The sequence below is a fragment of the Acipenser ruthenus genome, chromosome 43 (genome assembly GCF_902713425.1).
Source record: "Acipenser ruthenus chromosome 43, fAciRut3.2 maternal haplotype, whole genome shotgun sequence".
NCBI classification, from domain to species: Eukaryota; Metazoa; Chordata; class Actinopteri; order Acipenseriformes; family Acipenseridae; genus Acipenser; species Acipenser ruthenus.
This window is the reverse complement of record NC_081231.1, coordinates 7,197,109-7,220,106: the sequence shown is the minus strand read 5'-3', so window position 1 is coordinate 7,220,106 and position 22,998 is coordinate 7,197,109. Positions and strand designations below refer to the sequence as shown.

The 22,998-nt window shown below is 38.1% G+C and overlaps 2 protein-coding genes across 5 annotated transcripts in view; one reads left to right on the top strand and one right to left on the bottom strand.

Annotated features, from left to right (window-relative positions):
* The window catches only part of LOC131709363 (zinc finger protein ZFP2-like), a 319,568-nt gene that overhangs the window by 47,616 nt on the left and 248,954 nt on the right, over nt 1-22,998 (top strand). The window lies entirely within an intron of this gene.
* Nucleotides 1-22,998, bottom strand: part of LOC117404839 (butyrophilin subfamily 2 member A2-like) — a 36,924-nt gene that overhangs the window by 4,233 nt on the left and 9,693 nt on the right. For 2 of the 3 annotated variants that reach the window (XR_009311490.1, XM_059011831.1), the window contains exons 2-10: nt 15,247-15,323; nt 13,701-14,048; nt 13,309-13,590; nt 12,824-12,931; nt 12,689-12,715; nt 12,221-12,247; nt 10,012-10,038; nt 9,935-9,961; nt 8,921-9,505 (exon numbers count right to left, since the gene is read on the bottom strand). Coding sequence is in view for 2 of the 3 variants with exons in the window: in XM_059011831.1 (XP_058867814.1) it covers nt 8,921-9,505; nt 9,935-9,961; nt 10,012-10,038; nt 12,221-12,247; nt 12,689-12,715; nt 12,824-12,931; nt 13,309-13,590; nt 13,701-14,048; nt 15,247-15,319 (1,504 nt within the window). In the remaining variant the exon portion in view is untranslated. The remainder of the gene's footprint in view (nt 1-8,920; nt 9,506-9,934; nt 9,962-10,011; nt 10,039-12,220; nt 12,248-12,688; nt 12,716-12,823; nt 12,932-13,308; nt 13,591-13,700; nt 14,049-15,246; nt 15,324-22,998) is intronic. The other variant, XM_059011832.1, reaches the window with a different exon arrangement.

The following is a 22,998-nucleotide window of genomic DNA, read 5'->3' as shown; positions in this document are numbered from 1 at the left end:
CCCTTGGAACACAGTCAAGATGATTATTAAGAAGTGAAATGTGTATGACACCACCAAGACCCTGCCTAGATCAGGCCATCCCTCCAAACTGGATGACCAAGCAAGAAGGAGACTGATCAGAGAGGCTACCAAGAGGCCAATGGCAACTTTACAAGACTTTTATGGCCAAGACTGGTCAAAGTGTGCATGTGACAACAATGTCCAAAGCACTCCACAAATCTGGCCTGTATGGTAGAAAGGCAAGAAGAAAGCCATTACTCAAGAAAGTCCACCTTGAATCCCTTTTGAAGTATGCAAAAAACACTCAGGAGAGTGGCAAAAAGTTTTGTGGTCTGACGAAACTAAAATGGAACATTTTGGCCTAAATGCAAAGCGTTATGTTTGGCGCAAACCCAACTCAGCACATCACCCAAAGAACACCATCCCTACTGTGAAGCATGGTGGTGGCAGCATCATGTTATGGGGATGTTTCTCATTGGCAGGGACTGGGGCACTTGTCAGAATAGAAGGGAAAATGAATGGGGCAAAGTACAGAGCAGTACTTGAGGAAAACCTGCTGACCTCTGCAAGAAAGTTGAAACTGGGATGGCTAAGGAATAAAAAGGTAAATGTCCTTGAGTGGCCCAGTCAGAGCCCCAACCTAAATCCAATCGAAAATGTGTGGTATGACTTGAAGATTGCTGTCCATCAACGCTCCCCAAGGAACTTGACAGAGCTTGAACAGTTTCGTAAAGAAGAATGGTCAAATATTGCCTAATCTAGGTGTGCAAAGTTGGTAGAGACCTATCCCAACAGACTCACAGCTGTAATTGCTGCCAAAGGTGCTTCCACCAAGTATTAACTCAGGGGGGTGGAGATTTATCCAATTATGATCTTTCAGTTTTGTATTTTTAATATTTAATTTTTTTCTCAATAAAAACCTTTTTCCCCTTAACAGTGTGGAGTATGGTGTGTAGATAAGTGGAAAAAAATCCTTGTTTAAGTTCAAGGGGGTGTAGACTTTCTATAGGCACTGTATACATATAATATATGTATATATATATATATATATATATATATATATATATATATATATATATATATATATATATATATATATATATATGTTCCAATTAACAGAATTTAAGGAGATCCCAGAATCAACACAGAGATACTAGTTGGAACAAAAGAGAATGCTGGTGAAAACTTAGAACAGTAAGGAAACTATAAATTAAAAAAAACAAAAACTGATTCCCAAAAGCAATATATGTATATTCTTGTGACGAAGAGCGAATGAATCCGAATCAACAATCTCTCTCTCGACCGGTGAGGGCACTGTACAACAGGAACTGCGGGCTTCGTATTGAATGGTTGGGCAGTTCATTCCAGGGACAGTCGGAAGCCGTCCATTCTGGAAGAGGGCGGCGTTACAGTACCTGGAGTCATCGCCATAGTACGGTGAGCGAAGGTTCATTCAAGAATTGGAGGAAACGTGATTGAACTAGCTACCGGAGGGGGCGGGGCTGAGGGTACTTTAGGGGATGTGACGTCATAATCGGTTCCTTTGGTAACCTTGAATGAAGTGTGGTTCCATTGATAAAAACGCTTATGTTTGTTTTGCCAGACGGCTGATACGAAGCCGGGAGCTGCAGCGAGAAGCCAGCCCGGACCTGAACACACAAAAACACCAGCACTCAGAGCACCACACATTGCACCTGCACCAGAGCACACAGTCTGGAGACGTGTTGTTTGTGACTGTGTTACGTGTTTTGTGTTTGAGTTATTATTTCGGGACTGCAACCCTTTGTTTTTGGCGCTGGCAATACCCATTACTGGGTAGAGCCAGCTTTATTATTTAAAACCTCGTCAAGGAAATTAAAGAACCTGACCTGTGAACTTTGTGTTTGTCCTTTGTCTGGAGCACCTTGAATCACCTGTACACCGGAGCACTGCAAACCACTTTGCCACAATTCTGAAATATTTTAATGTACTAATTAAAGGGAAACTATTTTAAATTTCTGAAATGAAAATGGTACTGTTTTGGGGTTTGACTTGCGATACAGGACTCTTAAGGACACCACACACTAGACCGGCCCGCTAAGACACCCACATTATTCCGTCGTGTCGGTTTTGTGTGCGGCTGAATCCGACGTGACACGATACTGATGGATTCTGCTCGTCGGTGGGTTTGAAACATGTTTGAATCTTATCAGGACGGTCTAGTGTGCGGTGGCCTTTATTTTTATTTAACCGAGTTGCAGTTTAACAAGTAGTATACAAACAAAACACAGCAGATCAGCGGCCAGCTGTGTCATGTCACAGCAATAATAAATAACTGCCTGTATGTGAGCATGCTTTCATTGGTTGGCTCCCCTAGCAACTTGAATGGAGCGTGCTGAGAGTTTGCCTGCTGAGCCAATGGGAGTGGAGGTTAGAAGAGGTGTATCTGTGAACGTTCACACACTGACTGTGTGTGTTCATGGTAGTGTGAGAGTGCTTAGATCACATAGCTTTCAGTTCCATATCAGTTTAGTTCACATTTCTATATAATTAATACAATGAGGTCTGTATCAGTTTAGTTCATATTTCTATATAATTAATACAATGAGGTCTGTATCAGTTTAGTTCATATTTCTATATAATTAATACAATGAGGTCTGTATCAGTTTAGTTCATATTTCTATATAATTAATACAATGAGGTCTGTATCAGTTTAGTTCATATTTCTATATAATTAATACAATGAGGTCTGTATCAGTTTAGTTCATATTTCTATATAATTAATACAATGAGGTCTGTATCAGTTTAGTTCATATTTCTATATAATTAATACAATGAGGTCTGTATCAGTTTAGTTCATATTTCTATATAATTAATACAATGAGGTCTGTATCAGTTTAGTTCATATTTCTATATAATTAATACAATGAGGTCTGTATCAGTTTAGTTCATATTTCTATATAATTAATACAATGAGGTCTGTATCAGTTTAGTTCACATTTCTATATAATTAATACAATGAGGTCTGTATCAGTTTAGTTCATATTTCTATATAATTAATACAATGATGTCTGTATCAGTTTAGTTCACATTTCTATATAATTAATACAATGAGGTCTGTATCAGTTTAGTTCATATTTCTATATAATTAATACAATGAGGTCTGTATCAGTTTAGTTCATATTTCTATATAATTAATACAATGAGGTCTGTATCAGTTTAGTTCATATTTCTATATAATTAATACAATGAGGTCTGTATCAGTTTAGTTCATATGTCTATATAATTAATACAATGAGGTCTGTATCAGTTTAGTTCATATTTCTATATAATTTATACAATGAGGTCTGTATTAGTTTAGTTCACATTTCTATATAATTAATACAGGAGGTCTGTATCAGTTTAGTTCATATTTCTATATAATTAATACAATGAGGTCTGTATCAGTTTAGTTCACATTTCTATATAATTTATACAATGAGGTCTGTATCAGTTTAGTTCACATTTCTATATAATTAATACAATGAGGTCTGTATCAGTTTAGTTCATATTTCTATATAATTAATACAATGAGGTCTGTATCAGTTTAGTTCATATTTCTATATAATTAATACAATGAGGTCTGTATCAGTTTAGTTCATATTTCTATATAATTAATACAATGAGGTCTGTATCAGTTTAGTTCATATTTCTATATAATTAATAAAATGAGGTCTGTATCAGTTTAGTTCATATTTCTATATAATTAATACAATGAGGTCTGTATCAGTTTAGTTCATATTTCTATATAATTAATACAATGAGGTCTGTATCAGTTTAGTTCATATTTCTATATAATTAATACAATGAGGTCTGTATCAGTTTAGTTCATATTTCTATATAATTAATACAATGAGGTCTGTATCAGTTTAGTTCATATTTCTATATAATTAATACAATGAGGTCTGTATCAGTTTAGTTCATATTTCTATATAATTAATACAATGAGGTCTGTATCAGTTTAGTTCATATTTCTATATAATTAATACAATGAGGTCTGTATCAGTTTAGTTCACATTTCTATATAATTAATACAATGAGGTCTGTATCAGTTTAGTTCACATTTCTATATAATTTATACAATGAGGTCTGTATCAGTTTAGTTCACATTTCTATATAATTTATACAATGAGGTCTGTATCAGTTTAGTTCACATTTCTATATAATTAAAACAATGAGGTCTGTATCAGTTTAGTTCACATTTCTATATAATTAAAACAATGAGGTCTGTATCAGTTTAGTTCATATTTCTATATAATTAATACAATGAGGTCTGTATCAGTTTAGTTCATATTTATATATAATTAATACAGGAGGTCTGTATCAGTTTAGTTCATATTTCTATATAATTAATACAATGAGGTCTGTATCAGTTTAGTTCATATTTCTATATAATTAATACAATGAGGTCTGTATCAGTTTAGTTCATATTTCTATATAATTAATACAGGAGGTCTGTATCAGTTTAGTTCATATTTCTATATAATTAATACAATGAGGTCTGTATCAGTTTAGTTCATATTTCTATATAATTAATACATGAGGTCTGTATCAGTTTAGTTCATATTTCTATATAATTAATACAGGAGGTCTGTATCAGTTTAGTTCATATTTCTATATAATTAATACAATGAGGTCTGTATCAGTTTAGTTCATATTTCTATATAATTAATACAATGAGGTCTGTATCAGTTTAGTTCATATTTCTATATAATTAATACATGAGGTCTGTATCAGTTTAGTTCATATTTCTATATAATTAATACATGAGGTCTGTATCAGTTTAGTTCATATTTCTATATAATTAATACAATGAGGTCTGTATCAGTTTAGTTCATATTTCTATATAATTAATACCATGAGGTCTGTATCAGTTTAGTTCATATTTCTATATAATTAATACAATGAGGTCTGTATCAGTTTAGTTCATATTTCTATATAATTAATACAATGAGGTCTGTATCAGTTTAGTTCATAGTTCTATATAATTAATACAATGAGGTCTGTATCAGTTTAGTTCATATTTCTATATAATTAATACATGAGGTCTGTATCAGTTTAGTTCATATTTCTATATAATTAATACAATGAGGTCTGTATCAGTTTAGTTCATATTTCTATATAATTAATACCATGAGGTCTGTATCAGTTTAGTTCATATTTCTATATAATTAATACAATGAGGTCTGTATCAGTTTAGTTCATATTTCTATATAATTAATACAATGAGGTCTGTATCAGTTTAGTTCATAGTTCTATATAATTAATACAATGAGGTCTGTATCAGTTTAGTTCATATTTCTATATAATTAATACAATGAGGTCTGTATCAGTTTAGTTCATATTTCTATATAATTAATACAATGAGGTCTGTATCAGTTTAGTTCATATTTCTATATAATTAATACATGAGGTCTGTATCAGTTTAGTTCATATTTCTATATAATTAATACAATGCGGTCTGTATCAGTTTAGTTCATATTTATATATAATTAATACCATGAGGTCTGTATCAGTTTAGTTCATATTTATATATAATTAATACATGAGGTCTGTATCAGTTTAGTTCATATTTCTATATAATTAATACAGGAGGTCTGTATCAGTTTAGTTCATATTTCTATATAATTAATACAATGAGGTCTGTATCAGTTTAGTTCATATTTCTATATAATTAATACAATGAGGTCTGTATCAGTTTAGTTCATATTTCTATAAAATTAATACATGAGGTCTGTATCAGTTTAGTTCATATTTCTATATAATTAATACAGGAGGTCTCTATCAGTTTAGTTCATATTTCTATATAATTAATACAATGAGGTCTGTATCAGTTTAGTTCATATTTCTATATAATTAATACAATGAGGTCTGTATCAGTTTAGTTCATATTTCTATATAATTAATACCATGAGGTCTGTATCAGTTTAGTTCATATTTCTATATAATTAATACAATGAGGTCTGTATCAGTTTAGTTCATATTTCTATATAATTAATACAATGAGGTCTGTATCAGTTTAGTTCATAGTTCTATATAATTAATACCATGAGGTCTGTATCAGTTTAGTTCATATTTCTATATAATTAATACAATGAGGTCTGTATCAGTTTAGTTCATATTTCTATATAATTAATACAATGAGGTCTGTATCAGTTTAGTTCATATTTCTATATAATTAATACATGAGGTCTGTATCAGTTTAGTTCATATTTCTATATAATTAATACATGAGGTCTGTATCAGTTTAGTTCATATTTCTATATAATTAATACAATGAGGTCTGTATCAGTTTAGTTCATATTTCTATATAATTAATACCATGAGGTCTGTATCAGTTTAGTTCATATTTCTATATAATTAATACAATGAGGTCTGTATCAGTTTAGTTCATAGTTCTATATAATTAATACAATGAGGTCTGTATCAGTTTAGTTCATAGTTCTATATAATTAATACAATGAGGTCTGTATCAGTTTAGTTCATATTTCTATATAATTAATACATGAGGTCTGTATCAGTTTAGTTCATATTTCTATATAATTAATACAATGAGGTCTGTATCAGTTTAGTTCATATTTCTATATAATTAATACCATGAGGTCTGTATCAGTTTAGTTCATATTTCTATATAATTAATACAATGAGGTCTGTATCAGTTTAGTTCATAGTTCTATATAATTAATACAATGAGGTCTGTATCAGTTTAGTTCATATTTCTATATAATTAATACAATGAGGTCTGTATCAGTTTAGTTCATATTTCTATATAATTAATACAATGAGGTCTGTATCAGTTTAGTTCATATTTCTATATAATTAATACATGAGGTCTGTATCAGTTTAGTTCATATTTCTATATAATTAATACAATGCGGTCTGTATCAGTTTAGTTCATATTTATATATAATTAATACCATGAGGTCTGTATCAGTTTAGTTCATATTTATATATAATTAATACATGAGGTCTGTATCAGTTTAGTTCATATTTCTATATAATTAATACAGGAGGTCTGTATCAGTTTAGTTCATATTTCTATATAATTAATACAATGAGGTCTGTATCAGTTTAGTTCATATTTCTATATAATTAATACAATGAGGTCTGTATCAGTTTAGTTCATATTTCTATAAAATTAATACATGAGGTCTGTATCAGTTTAGTTCATATTTCTATATAATTAATACAGGAGGTCTCTATCAGTTTAGTTCATATTTCTATATAATTAATACAATGAGGTCTGTATCAGTTTAGTTCATATTTCTATATAATTAATACAATGAGGTCTGTATCAGTTTAGTTCATATTTCTATATAATTAATACCATGAGGTCTGTATCAGTTTAGTTCATATTTCTATATAATTAATACAATGAGGTCTGTATCAGTTTAGTTCATATTTCTATATAATTAATACAATGAGGTCTGTATCAGTTTAGTTCATAGTTCTATATAATTAATACAATGAGGTCTGTATCAGTTTAGTTCATATTTCTATATAATTAATACATGAGGTCTGTATCAGTTTAGTTCATATTTCTATATAATTAATACAATGAGGTCTGTATCAGTTTAGTTCATATTTCTATATAATTAATACCATGAGGTCAGTATCAGTTTAGTTCATATTTCTATATAATTAATACAATGAGGTCTGTATCAGTTTAGTTCATATTTCTATATAATTAATACATGAGGTCTGTATCAGTTTAGTTCATATTTCTATATAATTAATATAATGCGGTCTGTATCAGTTTAGTTCATATTTCTATATATATAATTAATACCATGAGGTCTGTATCAGTTTAGTTCATTTTTCTATATAATTAATACAATGAGGTCTGTATCAGTTTAGTTCATATTTCTATATAATTAATACAATGAGGTCTGTATCAGTTTAGTTCATATTTCTATATAAATAATACAATGAGGTCTGTATCAGTTTAGTTCATATTTCTATATAATTAATACAATGAGGTCTGTATCAGTTTAGTTCATATTTCTATATAATTAATACAATGCGGTCTGTATCAGTTTAGTTCATATTTATATATAATTAATACCATGAGGTCTGTATCAGTTTAGTTCATATTTCTATATAATTAATACAATGAGGTCTGTATCAGTTTAGTTCATATTTCTATATAATTAATACAATGAGGTATGTATCAGTTTAGTTCATATTTCTATATAATTAATACAATGAGGTCTGTATCAGTTTAGTTCATATTTCTATATAATTAATACAGTGAGGTCTTTATCAGTTTAGTTCATATTTCTATATAATTAATACAATGAGGTCTGTATCAGTTAAGTTCATATTTCTATATAATTAATACAATGAGGTCACTTTATCAGCATCATGCATATCCCTATTTAAAACAGAACCTCCTCCTGTGAAGAGTCAGGCAGGTACACAGCTGGAAGTTGACACAATCCTCACACTGTTTTGCCATCGCCATCATTTCTCAGTTAATTTATGTGAATAAAAATATCAAAACAATTGATATCATGTAGTAAAGATATCTCTCCAATGCGTTTAGCACAGGAGACAGCAATGGTAAGAGTGTGTTTGTTATAAACACTAAAGCGTGTTCTGTAACACTTTAAACTTGTACATTGCTGTTATTGTAACAACTGCAGACTTTTTATTACGCAGTGAATTGATCAATACTATAAAATAATAAAACCTACATGACCCATGCTATTATTATTATTATTATTATTATTATTATTATTATTATTATTATTATTATTATTAAAAACAATGGTTAGTTGTCTTTGTTGAAAACACCAACGGTGTTCTGTAACACTTCAAACCAGATAGGAGTTATAGAAATGAATAATAAATCAACAAGCATATCAGCCTCTAGCAAACAAGTAGTAAAGTGAACCAGTACCTGATGCAGCAACAATCCATTTCCAGACTAGAAGAAAGAAAAAGTTGTCATTCATCTTCCCCGGGGACACCAGCACAAGGTCTTTGTATTCCAACGACCAGAAGAATGGATAGAGTTTATCATTGGGATTGAACTCCATGTCAGTGAAAGTGTAGATGTGAGATCTGGTCTCCACATTGTAAAAGGAGAGCCGTCCTTCCTCATAATCCAGATACACCCCCAGTTTCTGGGGCTTCAGGCTCAGGGGGAGGGGGGTCTGGGGGTCAGTGACAGCAGTGAACTCATCTTTATCTTCATCTCCATCCCACTCCACAGTCCAGTAACCCTGCTGGGGGGTCATGATAAACTCCCCCTGTCTCTGGGCAGACTCTCTGCAGACTCCTAATCTCCAAAATGTATTATCTCCCACCCCCAGTTCCCAGTAGTGTCTCCCTGAAGTGAAGCCCTCCCTTCCCAGCACACAGCGCCTGTAATCAAATCTCTGGGGATTGTTATGATCCTGCCTTTTCCTTCTCACTTGTTTCTCATCCACAGGCAGGGTGAGCCGGGGGTGTGCTGCATCGAGGTCCAGAGTCAAACTGTCAACTGTGAAGAAGAGAGGAGACAATAATAATAATAATAATAATAATAATAATAATAATAATAATAATAATAATAATAATATTAAAGTGAGTGTTTATAGAGTGTTCTCTGTATCAATTATATGTCCAGAGGTTAAAGCAAAGTGGCAGCAAAGGGGTTATTTTTACTGGACAACTCCAGCAAAGAAACTCAGAATACAGCTGTTTACCAAACATGAAGACAGTTTACACAAAGAGTTATTTGTCTACAGTAGAAAATGACTCACATTAGGTCAATGCCATGGTCACCAGCAACTTTAGCATGCAGGGTTTATATGAACCTGCTAACATGAAGTCACTTTTTATTATAGATGTAAACACAATGAGTGAGACGGGGCTCCTTGCTGTTCTTTTACCCTCCACTGTGAAAGGAATACACTGAAGAGACACATACCTGCTGAGTTGAGGATCCACTTCCATTCTAGAACACTGGGGTGAGTCAGGCTGTGGATTTACACACACTCTACATACCTGATTTAGGGATCTGTCTCATAGACTCTGTGAAAAGAAGACAGCTGGATTACATTCTGCACACTGAGGTATAAAATCTATTGCAGACTATCGTGGAGAGTTCCATGTAAATACAGTAGGGTTGCCAGGGGTGATAGGAAACAGAGAAATGAACTCCACTGTCAGCTTGGCTTGTTCTGACAGCTCCCCACCTCCCCGATAGCCAGCACACATCTCTCCAGAGAAATGAACTCCTCTGTCAGCTTGGCTTGTTCTCACAGCCCCCACCTCCCCGATAGCCAGCACACATCTCTCCAGAGAAATGAACTCCTCTGTCAGCTTGGCTTGTTCTGACAGCCCCCACCTCCCTTATTAGACCCAATATCATCTGACCACACGGGCTAGTTCCGCAGGGGTGTTATTCACAATTCCCTTTTCAATAAACTGGTCAGCAATGCCACTAAAACAACAACAACCGATCTGCTCACACGAGAGGCAGACTGTATGATCACAGCCCCCCACCTCCCTGATAGCGAGTGCACACTTCTGCAGTGAAATAAACTCCTTTATTCCATGCCTGGTCAACCTTTAATAGTTTGAAGGTGGCCTCCCTCTAAACTTGCCTATCCGGACATCTTTTTACAATACTTATAAACAGTATAACAAAAAGCACAGTAAAACACAAAAAAAACAATAGCGACAACTTTCAGCAGCGTTCAGACACTCCTCACCCCTTCCCCCTCCACACCCAGTGTACAGATTGATATAGATAGATACCCTAACCCTTTCAGCAGCATTCAAACACTCTCCACACCCTCCCCCCTCCACACCCTGTGTACAGATTGATAGATACCCTAACCCTTTCAGCAGCGTTTAGACACTCTCTGTCTCCTCCCCCCTCCACACCCAGTGTACAGATTGATATAGATAGATATCCTAACCCTTTCAGCAGCGTTCAGATACTCTCTGCTCCATGTACTATTAATGTATACCACTTTAAGATTAATAAGCTCACCTGTAAAGAGGCAGGGCTTAGAGAACAAAAGGTAGCCTCATTCAGGTGTAGGGAGGCTCCCTCGTAAGCAGACAGAGAGAGAGTTCTCGTGGTTGCAGATAAGTCCTGATCGCTGAGTGTATAAACTCTATTGGTAAAAACTGAGAATTGCAGTGATTGGTCCATTCTACTAAAAGTATAGGAACTGCCGCTATGCCGTTATGTATTATTTTGGCTGCTGATCACTGTGTATAATTGCACTGTTTGGATTCATGTAGACTAGTTACATGAATTTAGATTGTGCACTGCTTTGAAATTCACATGTCGGGACTCAGTTTTGAAATTCACATGTCGGGACTCAGTTTTGAAATTCACCTCTAGTCAGGAACTCAGTTTTTCTTTTAAACCTTAGCGGTCCTATGTTGGACATGGTCCGACATTGCAATTATTCCTATCCATTCCAATGTCGGACCCTGTCCGACATCATCAAAAAGTCGTTTTTTCTAGTCGTTTTTTCTCTGGAAAAAGCCGAGAAAACCATTCAATGGCCGAGTGGGAGCGACAGGAGCCGAGACAAGCCGAAAAAACTAACAAAAAAAAGGCGTATCTCATGAATAGTCATACTTGCCACTGGCATCAGATAGGGGCGGCCATAAGGAAACAAGCTGGCTGCTACTGCATCAGCACTCAGAGAATATCACAGACATTTGCAGAGCTTTTTTCAGATATTATAGTAATAAAATAATGACTTGGATCGCATTATTGAGGCGTTTGGTGATAAAACAAGTGATCAGGAGATGATTGATCGGATTGTACGGCTATAATTATTATTATTATTTATTTCTTAGCATATGTGAAAGCTATAGTGAATGAAAGGGTGGTGCGGGGCTGGAGATGCCTAGTGAGTGATTTGTTGATATGCAGGGCCTTTTAAATCCATTTGACTGTGGAAAAAAATACTTTTAAACAGCACGTCTAAAATTAACTGCGCGTGTGAAAATAAATTGGACCTGACGCGCCTGACACGCACTTAATAAATGGACTGCAAAGGGTTAAAGCATCGTTTTGTCAGGCCTCAGGACTGCTCGGAAGTGCCCATGACAGAAAGACAGATAGATAGATAGATAGATAGATAGATAGATAGATAGATAGATAGATAGATAGATAGATAGATAGATAGATAGATAGAAACATTTACAGAAATTCTACAAATAAAGTTATAAAAACAGTTCTTACCAAGTTCCTTATGAAGATGAAGAGCAGCTAAAAAAATGAATCAGACAGAACAGTGTGTGGTTATGTCAGCTCCAGGACAGATTAAAATGAATAAGACAGAACAGTGTGTGGTTATTTCAGCTCCAGTACAGATTAAAATGAATCAGACAGAACAGTGTGTGGTTATTTCAGCACCAGTACAGATTCAAATGAATCAGACAGAACAGTGTGTGGTTATTTCAGCTCCAGTGCAGATTAAAATGAATCAGACAGAACAGTGTGTGGTTATTTCAGCTCAAGTATAGATTCAATTGCAGTATAAAAAACACAACCAGTTAAATTAACATGAAAAAACTTGCTTATAAACATTTCTAATGAGTTGGATTTCAGGTCCAGGGATGTCTTTATTTATGGGTGTGGTAGTTTAAGATACTGCTGCAGAAACCTGGAATGGGTTTTCAGCATCTCTTCATTAAGTGCTTTACTTACCCATAGGCTCAAGCTTCCTCTCCATGGCTAGAAGAAAAACAGTACAGTCAATATTACTGTAAACCTGTTTGACATGTTTAAAATGCACAGAGCTACTGTATATGAACTGCCTCATGATAATGATAAAGTTCATACCATCCATTCTTCTCCATTGGATCACCAGCAGAGGAATGACTCCAATACTGAGAGCTAAAGTCAAGAAGAAAGCCACCATCCATCCAGAGACTCCTGGGAAAAAATCACCTGGAAAACAACACAGCAGCTCAACACACTGGAACACAAACACCCTCCCAACAGCGCAGAAAGTCAAACTGGAGGACTGCCCCCCCCCCATCACCACCCCCAAATGCGTTTGATTCAGATATTGACTGGTCCACTAGTTCATGTGTTTGATTCAGATATTGACTGGTCCACTAGTTCATGTGTTTGATTCAGATATTGACTGGTCCACTAGTTCATGTGTTTGATTCAGATATTGACTGGCCCACTAGTTCATGTGTTTGATTCAGATATTGACTGGTCCACTAGTTCATGTGTTTGATTCAGATGTTGATGCCCCATCATGGTGACTTTAATCTATGGTGTCAGTCAGGCTCAATCCACAAACATGTGATACTCACTGGATATGTGGAGTTTGGATTCCCAGTCTGGTTTGGGTGTTTTACTTCTAACCAGACAAGAGAACACGTTGGACTGCTGTTTGATTTTGATGTAGCTGCTGACACTGAGGAGCCCCTGACTGTCCCTCTGCACTGTTGTGTTGGACAGTGATGTCACATTGTTTCCATCCCTGTCTCTCCAGATCACTTCAGGTTCAGGGTCCCACCCCTCTGATCTGCACACCAGCCGGGTCTGCTCTCCTTGTGTAGAGTCCATAGAGATTGAGGGCTGGGTCCCCAGAGCTGTTAGGGAATAGAGACAGTGAGACACACACTGATAGACTCACCATCCAGGTCTGCAGGATATAGAGGTGTTATTTCAGATGAAAATACATTGCAATTCATGCCCTAACCTCTGACTATCAGTTCAGTCTTTCCTTGCCCATCCCAGACTCCATCAGAGGCATAGCAGTAATAGACCCCGCTATCAGTGTGTCGGAGGTTTCTCAGGTACAGAGAGAGAATGCCTTCCTGCAGCCCCAATATAGAGAGAGCAGTGCGGCCCCGATAGTCACTGTCCTGAATATCTGTCCAATCGCTTTGATAGTCATATAAATGAACTGGGATATCGAAGCTGTCTCTGTACCACCTCACTTCCATGTCCACAGCACTAAGACTGGGGGTGATGTGACAGGCCAGGATGGCATCTTCACCAGGAGAGGTGATGATGGGCTGATCAGAGCCAACAACAGAGCTGCCTTCTGAAAAACAAAACACTGGCAATTAGAAACAAACAAGCATTTACTCAGACAGTACCCTAGTAGAAGAAGAAGCAGCGCACAGCTATGAGATATGAGCTATAAGCTGTGACCCTGGGAGCTCTACACTAAACATCCAGCTATGAGATAACAGCTATAAGCTGTGACCCTGGGAGCTCAACACTAAACATCCAGCTATGAGATATGAGCTATAAGCTGTGACCCTGGGACTTCTACACTAAACATCCAGCTATGAGATATGAGCTATAAGCTGTGACCCTGGGAGCTCTACACCAAACATCCAGCTATGAGATATGAGCTATAAGCTGTGACCCTAGGACTTCTACACTAAACATCCAGCGATGAGATATGAGCTATAAGCTGTGACCCTGGGACTTCTACACTAAACATCCAGCTATGAGATATGAGCTATAAGCTGTGACCCTGGGAGCTCTACACTAAACATCCAGCTATGAGATATGAGCTATAAGCTGTGACCCTGGGACTTCTACACTAAACATCCAGCTATGAGATATGAGCTATAAGCTGTGACCCTGGGAGCTCTACACTAAACATCCAGCTATGAGATATGAGCTATAAGCTGTGACCCTGGGACTTCTACACTAAACATCCAGCTATGAGATATGAGCTATAAGCTGTGACCCTGGGAGCTCTACACTAAACATCCAGCTATGAGATATGAGCTATAAGCTGTGACCCTGGGACTTCTACACTAAACATCCAGCTATGAGATATGAGCTATAAGCTGTGACCCTGGGAGCTCTACACTAAACATCCAGCTATGAGATATGAGCTATAAGCTGTGACCCTGGGAGCTCTACACTAAACATCCAGCTATGAGATATGAGCTATAAGCTGTGACCCTGGGACTTCTACACTAAACATCCAGCTATGAGATATGAGCTATAAGCTGTGACCCTGGGACTTCTACACTAAACATCCAGCTATGAACACTAGTGCATTAGACCCACTGGTCCAGAACTCAACCGAAGCCCCAGTGGACTGTTAGTAAGTTAGGAGACTGAACAGGCAAATTGAACTACAATTCCCCTTCCCATAAAAATAGGACAGCTCTGAACTTGTGATCTTGCATCTCAGTGGATCTGTCCTGTAGAAATATCTTCAGGGTAGCATTAGTGATGTGTCTCTTCATCAGTTTCATTTCTACAGTCCCTCTCACCTCTCTGTGTAGAAACAGCTGGTAGCAAACTCAAGACAATGAGACAGGTCCTCCCCAGGAATCCCATCTTCATTTCCCTGGAAAACAACACAAGTGTTTGAGTGACAGCAACAGCTTTATGGTATCCTCATGAAGGAAAGAGAAAGGGGGGTTGGTGCTACACTGGGATAGATGTTATGGTATCCTCAGTAAGAAAAGAGAAAGGGGGGTTGGTGCTACACTGGGATAGATGTTATGGTATTCTCAGTAAGGAAAGAGAAACGGGGGTTGGTGCTATACTGGGATAGATGTTATGGTATCCTCAGTAAGGAAAGAGAAAGGGGGGTTGGTGCTACACTGGGATAGATGTTATGGTATTCTCAGTAAGGAAAGAGAAAGGGGGGTTGGTGCTACACTGGGATAGATGTTATGGTATTCTCAGTAAGGAAAGAGAAACGGGGGTTGGTGCTACACTTGGATAGATGTTATGGTATCCTCAGTAAGGAAAGAGAAAGGGGGGTTGGTGCTACACTGGGATAGATGTTATGGTATCCTCAGTAAGGATAGAGAAAGGGGGGTTGGTGCTACACTGGGATAGATGTTACGGTATCCTCAGTAAGGAAGTAGAAAGGGGGGTTGGTGGTACACTGGGATAGATGTTATGGTATCCTCAGTAAGGAAAGAGAAAGGGGGGTTGGTGCTACACTGGGATAGATGTTATGGTATCCTCAGTAAGGAAAGAGAATGGGGGGTTGGTGCTACACTGGGATAGATGTTACGGTATCCTCAGTAAGGAAAGAGAAAGGGGGTATGGTGCTACACTGGGATAGATGTTATGGTATCCTCAGTAAGGAAAGAGAAAGGGGGTATGGTGCTACACTGGGATAGATGTTATGGTATCCTCAGTAAGGAAAGAGAAAGGGGGTATGGTGCTACACTGGGATAGATGTTATGGTGTACATGTGACAGTCAGGTTGGTTATTGTGTTTTGCACACAGAGCTCATAAGATTACTGAAACTAGCAGGTTTTATCACTGCACCAGCAGGGGGTGCCACACCCCCAGTGCCCCTAGTTCTCGCTCCCCTGCACTAAACAATGATAATGAAATTAAGTCAGCAGGGACCGCTACCTTGGCTCCGAGTACTACAGCTGTAGCTATTGCAGTTTTTTCTCCAGGTCTTTTTAAATACTATTCGTACTGAAAGACTGTTTAAAGAGACAATGTCACAACGTGTTTATGTTCCAAAGGACATCACTCTACCGCCTACCACTGCCGAGATAGTAATTATCATTTAGAAGACTCCTTTATCCAAGGTGACTTACAGAGACAAAGATTAATAGTTGACAATCGGAGAAAACATGGAACTATAGAGGCACAAAAACAGTTGAACTTACCTTTTCACTTTCAATTAAAAATGTACAAAATGATCAAACAGAAAAGCCATTATCTGTAGGGGTACCACATGACTCCATGTACACTGGGACCGTTTGGGACAGTTCATGCTTTTCAAATCACATCGCAATGTGTTCTGCTACAGTGTCATGAAAAAGGATTTGCCCCCTGTCTGATTTTCTGCATTTTTGCACATTTTTCACATTGTATTTGGTCAGATTTTTTGTGGGTTGTAGTAATATATAGGAGTCTGAGAGAAAAAAAATGACACAAAAGTTTGGTGCTTCTTTCATTTGTTTGGTGTGCAAGGTAATCAAACATACAATCTTTAGGTGTGAAAAAGTTATTGCCTCCCTAGTTAACTCAACCCAATTAAAGGGATAATTAGGGTCAGCTGTTTGAGTACTTTGGTTAACAACCAGGCCTGATTTGGGCCAGCCCTGCCCAATAAAATCTGACTAACTTTGACCCTTACCATCAGAGTGAAGTTGTCAGCACATAGGTTCTAGAGGCACATCATGCCACGAACAAAAGAAATTCCTGAAGAACTCCGGAAAAAAAAAGTTGTTAATGCCTATCAGCCTGCAAAGGGTTACAAAGCCATTTCTAAGGCTCTGGGGCTCCACCAAACCACAGTCAGAGCCATATTGTCCAAATGGAGAAATACCAATAGTCAAGCATGGTGGTGGTAGTGTCATGGTTTGGGGATGCTTTGCTGCATCAGGACCTGGAAACCTTGCCATCATTGAAGGAACCATGAATTCTGCTCTGTATCAGAGAATTCTACAGGAGAATATCAGGCCATCCGTCCGTGAGCTGAAGCTGAAGCACACAGCTGGGTCATGCAGCAAGACAATGATCCGAAACACACAAGCAAGTCTACATCAGAATGGTTGAAGAACAAGAAATTTAAAGTTTTGGAATGGCCTAGTCAAAGTCCAGACCTAAACCCCATTGAGATGTTGTGGCAGGACCTGAAACGAGCAGTTCATGCTCCAAAACCCACAAATGGCACTGAGTTGAAGCAGTTCTGCATGGAGGAGTGGGCCAGAATTCCTCCACGGCACTGTGAGAGACTAATCAATAACTACAGGAAGTGGTTGGTTGCAGTTATTGCTGCTACAGGTGGCGTAACCAGTTATTGAGTCTAAGGGGGTGATTACTTTTTCACACGGGGGCATTGGGTGTTGCATAACTTTCTTTAATAAATAAATTAAATATGTATTTCTGTGTTATTTGTTCACTCAGGGTCCCTTTTATCTAATATTAGGATTTGGTTGAAGATCTGATAACATTCAGTGTCAAAAATATGCAAACATGCAGAAAATCAGACATGGGATAAATACTTTTTCATGGCACTGTATGTTTTAACTGTCTCAGGTACCTTTCACAGCAGGACTACACTTACCAGAATGCATTGGGGTCTGAGTTGAAAAGCCTGCTGTCCCAAACTGTCCTAGAGTACATGGAGTCATATGGTAACCCTAATTATCTGACAATAACTATGCACCCTAAGTATTGAAGAACAACATTTAAGAACATGTGTACTGTGAATCCCTCAGAAACAGCCGAGTTATAAGCTATACGCACTATACATTCTGGGAGCTCATGCAGACAACTATATACAGAGCCAATACATCCCTGAAAATAGGATCTTGCATCTCAGTGGATCTGTCCTGTTGAAATATCTTCAGGTCAGCATTAGTGACGTGTCTCTTCACCTCTCTGAGTAGAAATAGCTGGTAGCAATCTCAAGCTTTCACAGAGCTTTGAATCTTGCAAAGTTTAATCATCTTTATAGAAGCATGTACAGTTGGCGCCCCCTAATCGGGATTCTGATCATGGGGATTGCTGCTTAAATGGGATACAACTCTGCAATTTATGTAGTTTAATTGGGATGTCACTTAGTTTAATTAGGATTAGTATTTTCAAATGATGAACGGCAGCAGTGTGGAGTAGTGGTTAGGGCTCTGGACTCTTGACCGGAGGGTTGTGGGTTCAATTCCTGGTGGAGGACACTGCTGCTGTACCCTTGAGCAAGGTACTTTACCTAGATTGCTCCAGTAAAAACCCAATTGTATAAATGGTAATGTGATATCTTGTAACAACTGTAAGTCGCCCTGGATAAGGGTGTCTGCTAAGAAATAAGTAATAATAATAATAATAATGGAGATTGCTTTCAGAGCAGCACCATGAGTACATGATTACACTGTGACTTGCTATGGCAAAGTGATTCCAAACAACATCATTACCAGCTGCCTCAGATATTCTTTTCACAACTCCGCTATTTCTACCTCTCATATTTGCTGCACCATCACTTATTATTCCTTTGCAATTAGCCCAATTCAATTTGTATTTTCCAACAATGCAGTCATCCAGCGCTCCGAATATATGTGCTCCTGTTGTATTTGTTGGTAAAGTCAGACAACACAGCAAATCTTCCATAAAGTCATCTTGCCACACATACCTCACATAAACTAACAGTGTTGCACAATTTGAAACATCAGTACTCTCGTCAAGTTGGATAGCAAAATCCCCGGCTGGCTGTAACCGAGTAATAAGTTGGGCTTCCAAATGCTCTGCAATGTCACATATTCGCCGAGACATTGTGTTGTCACTGAGAGGAATGCTTCTCAATTTTTCTGCAGACTTGTCATCGAAAATTGTACGCACCATATCCAGAGATGCTGGAAGAATAAGTTTTTCGGCCACTGTATGAGACATTTTCTCTTTTGCCACACGGTATGCAACCAAATATGAAGCCAGTTGTGCCTTGTCATTCCAGGTAGTTGAGCGATTAAGAACTTGAGCCGATAACTTTAACTCACGTTGCTTCCATTGAAAATACTCGATAGGCTTATCCACGAGTTCCCCGTGTTTCGTTTCTAAATGTCTTTTCAGTTTTGATGGTTTCAATCTTTCGTTAGCAAGCACCTCGCTGCACACAACACACTGGGGCTTAGGATCCTGATTTGCGTTAGCGCAATTTATGAAACCAAATTTCAAAAAGGAATCATTATACTGTCTCGTCCATGATTTATTTTTCTTTTTACTTGGTGGTTCAGACGTCGATTTGGCAGTAATACTAGTACTACTAGTAGAATTAGAACTTCCTGTTTCGGGCGGCGTACTTACACTTGTATTTGACGTAGATGGATTTGATTCTGAACTTCTTTTTCTGATAACCAAACGATCCATTCTCAGTCAGTTACCCAGCAACAACAAACTCACAGTGTTTGGATTCAGAATGCAGTCACGTTACGTCGTTAGGTGTGATTAGCTACATTCGAAACTGCTACGTTGTGATCACGTGTAGTGCGTCGTGCGTAAGATGAAACTCTCTGCAAACAAATAAGTCTTACCGGAAATAAGTAATTCGTCCGACTTTAATATTATTGTGTAATATTATTTTAAAACTAACGAAAAACATTTTTATATTTTAAATTTGCAAGCGACCCAGTGCCTTATCTTCCACGACCCAGTATTGGGTCGTGACCCGTACTTTGAAAACCACTGGTTTATTGTATGCATGTATTGGTGCACGCGGTGTGGTATTATTAGTATTTAAAATGTATGTTTTTGGGCAATGTGGTTTTAGGTCAGTAAGCAAGGGTTAATTGCCTTCCCTGTCAAAGTAGTTCATGTGCAGACTGTGCTTGGGCACCAACTGAATTATTAATATGCAATCAAGCCCAGGCACAGCTGCATAAAAGAGGTGAAAATCTCTCCCAACAGTTTTAGAAATGGGAAAACCACATAAAATGGGAAAACCCGCTGGGGAGCAAGACAGCCGAAACTGAAATGGTAGAAATGATAAATGACTGCTCCCTAACGCAATTTGTCAAGGCACCAACTGGGGATGATTTAGTCTTTTCAAATAACAAAGACAGAATAACTAAAACAGGGGTCAGAGATCCATTGGCAAACTCAGATCACAACATGGCCTCATTTGAAGTGATTTTTAAAACCCAAAAAGTAATGACTAAAGCTAAGGTTTACAATTTTAAAAAAGGCAAACTATGAAGGAAAAAAAGACACTAACAGAAATAGATTGGAGTAAAATAGAGAAAACATCCACAGAGAAAGGGTGGCTATTTTTAAAAAATATAGTACTAGAGGCACAAAACAATTACATCCCAAAAGTAGACAAATCAAAATCTTAAACAAAATGGCCAAAATGGTTTAATAGATCAATTAAATATATATATTCAGAGAAAAAAGGGAAAAACGGAGCGTTTAAAGGTACCAAGAACAAAGTACACAGAAAGAGTATTTGAAACTGCAAAGTCAAAAAGGAAGTTAGAAAGGCCAAGAGAGAGCGATAGAAATGAACATTGCCAAAGGGGCAAAAACCAATTCCAATATATTATAATAGCAACAAAAAAATTAAAGGAGGAATGTGGCGGAGTGTCCCCTATGTATTATTATTTGTATTATTATTGGTTTTTTTGTTTGCGGCGCGGGTAAAAGCGCCGCGTCTTTTATTATATTTAAAAACCCCGTGAGGATGCATGGCTGATCAGCAACTGATTATTTAACTAGCTGACAGTCATGCATTCTTACCAAACGTGTGCAGACTCTGGCCGAGGGGTAATAAGATAATTACCAACTAGTTAATCCCTCGGCCAGAGTATATAAACCTGCAGCTCTCTGCACTCGAGTTTTGGGTGTACAGAGGAGAGTACGGGGAGCGGAGAGAGCGAGCAACATTTAAAAAAACAATTGCTAAAACGTGCTGGATTATCCAGCACGACACTTACTTATTTGTTTGTTTATTCGTTTGGCCCTCGTGCCCTTTTGTTTTGTGTTTTGTTGTTTTGTTTATTAATAAATACGCTGAGTGCCGTTGCACTCAGCTTCAACCGCCCATCCATTGTTTTGGTTTCTACTTCCTGGTCCGTGACGTCACCACTGCGAGCCAGACTGTCACAAGGAAATAAAATGTCAAACAGATACAATGGCAACATCGTAGATGGAGAGAAAAAAATAGCAAACATATTAAATGATTACTTTTCACAAGTTTTTACAAAGGAGGATACGGACAACATGCCCCACATGCCAAGCTGTTTCTATCCAGAGGCAGAAGTGTTAAAGGGACTAGGAGCCCTTAAAACAATTTAAAAGGGACTAGGAGCTCTTAAAACAGTTTCAATCAGCTTGACTAGCTCCAATGAACAAGTCAAAGCACAACTCCTGGTTTTATTTTACTGTTGCCTGCAAAGTTTAGCACCTGAGAAACACACCCACAGTGAATAAAAAGACACTCCTCAAAGCAGAAAGTAAGAGCTTCACTGACAAGGAATAGGCCCTGAGTGAAAACAATATGGTAAAGAGTATTTACTCCTTCTAACTGGTTTAATAGATATTTAAAGACTGTGTTTTCTTAATCCTGTTCTGAGTAGTTAAATACAATTGGATATGAATGACACTTTTCTATGATGCTTTATCCTTAACTCCAGAAGGAAGAGTACAATTGATTTCTATGAGACTGTCCCAGTCATTGAGTCTCAGAGAAACAGCCTTCATAAAAGCACAGTGACAGGGCAGGGAGCTGCAGAGTCTATCCCAGGACACCACAGCCCTCACACCAGCACAGTGACGGGGCAGGGAGCTGCAGAGTCTATCCCAGGACACCACAGCCCTCACACCAGCACAGTGATGGGGCAGGGAGCTGCAGAGTCTGTCCCAGGACACCACATCCCTCACACCAGCACAGGAGATGGGGCAGGGAGCAGCAGAGTCTATCCCAGGACACCACAGCCCTCACACCAGCACAGTGACGGGGCAGGGAGCTGCAGAGTCTATCCCAGGACACCACAGCCTTCACACCAGCACAGTGACGGGGAAGGGAGCTGCAGAGTCTATCCCAGGACACCACAGCCCTCACACCAGCACAGTGACGGGGCAGGGAGCTGCAGAGTCTGTCCCAGGACACCACAGCCCTCACACCAGCACAGTGACGGGGCAGGGAGCTGCAGAGTCTGTCCCAGGACACCACAGCCCTCACACCAGCACAGTGACGGGGCAGGGAGCTGCAGAGTCTGTCCCAGGACACCACAGCCTTCACACCAGCACAGTGACGGGGAAGGGAGCTGCAGAGTCTATCCCAGGACACCACAGCCCTCACACCAGCACAGTGACGGGGCAGGGAGCTGCAGAGTCTGTCCCAGGACACCACAGCCCTCACACCAGCACAGTGACGGGGCAGGGAGCTGCAGAGTCTGTCCCAGGACACCACAGCCCTCACACCAGCACAGTGACGGGGCAGGGAGCTGCAGAGTCTGTCCCAGGACACCACAAACCTCACACTAGCACAGTGATCAGGCAGGGAGCTGCAGAGTCTATCCCAGGACACCACAGCCCTCACACCAGCACAGTG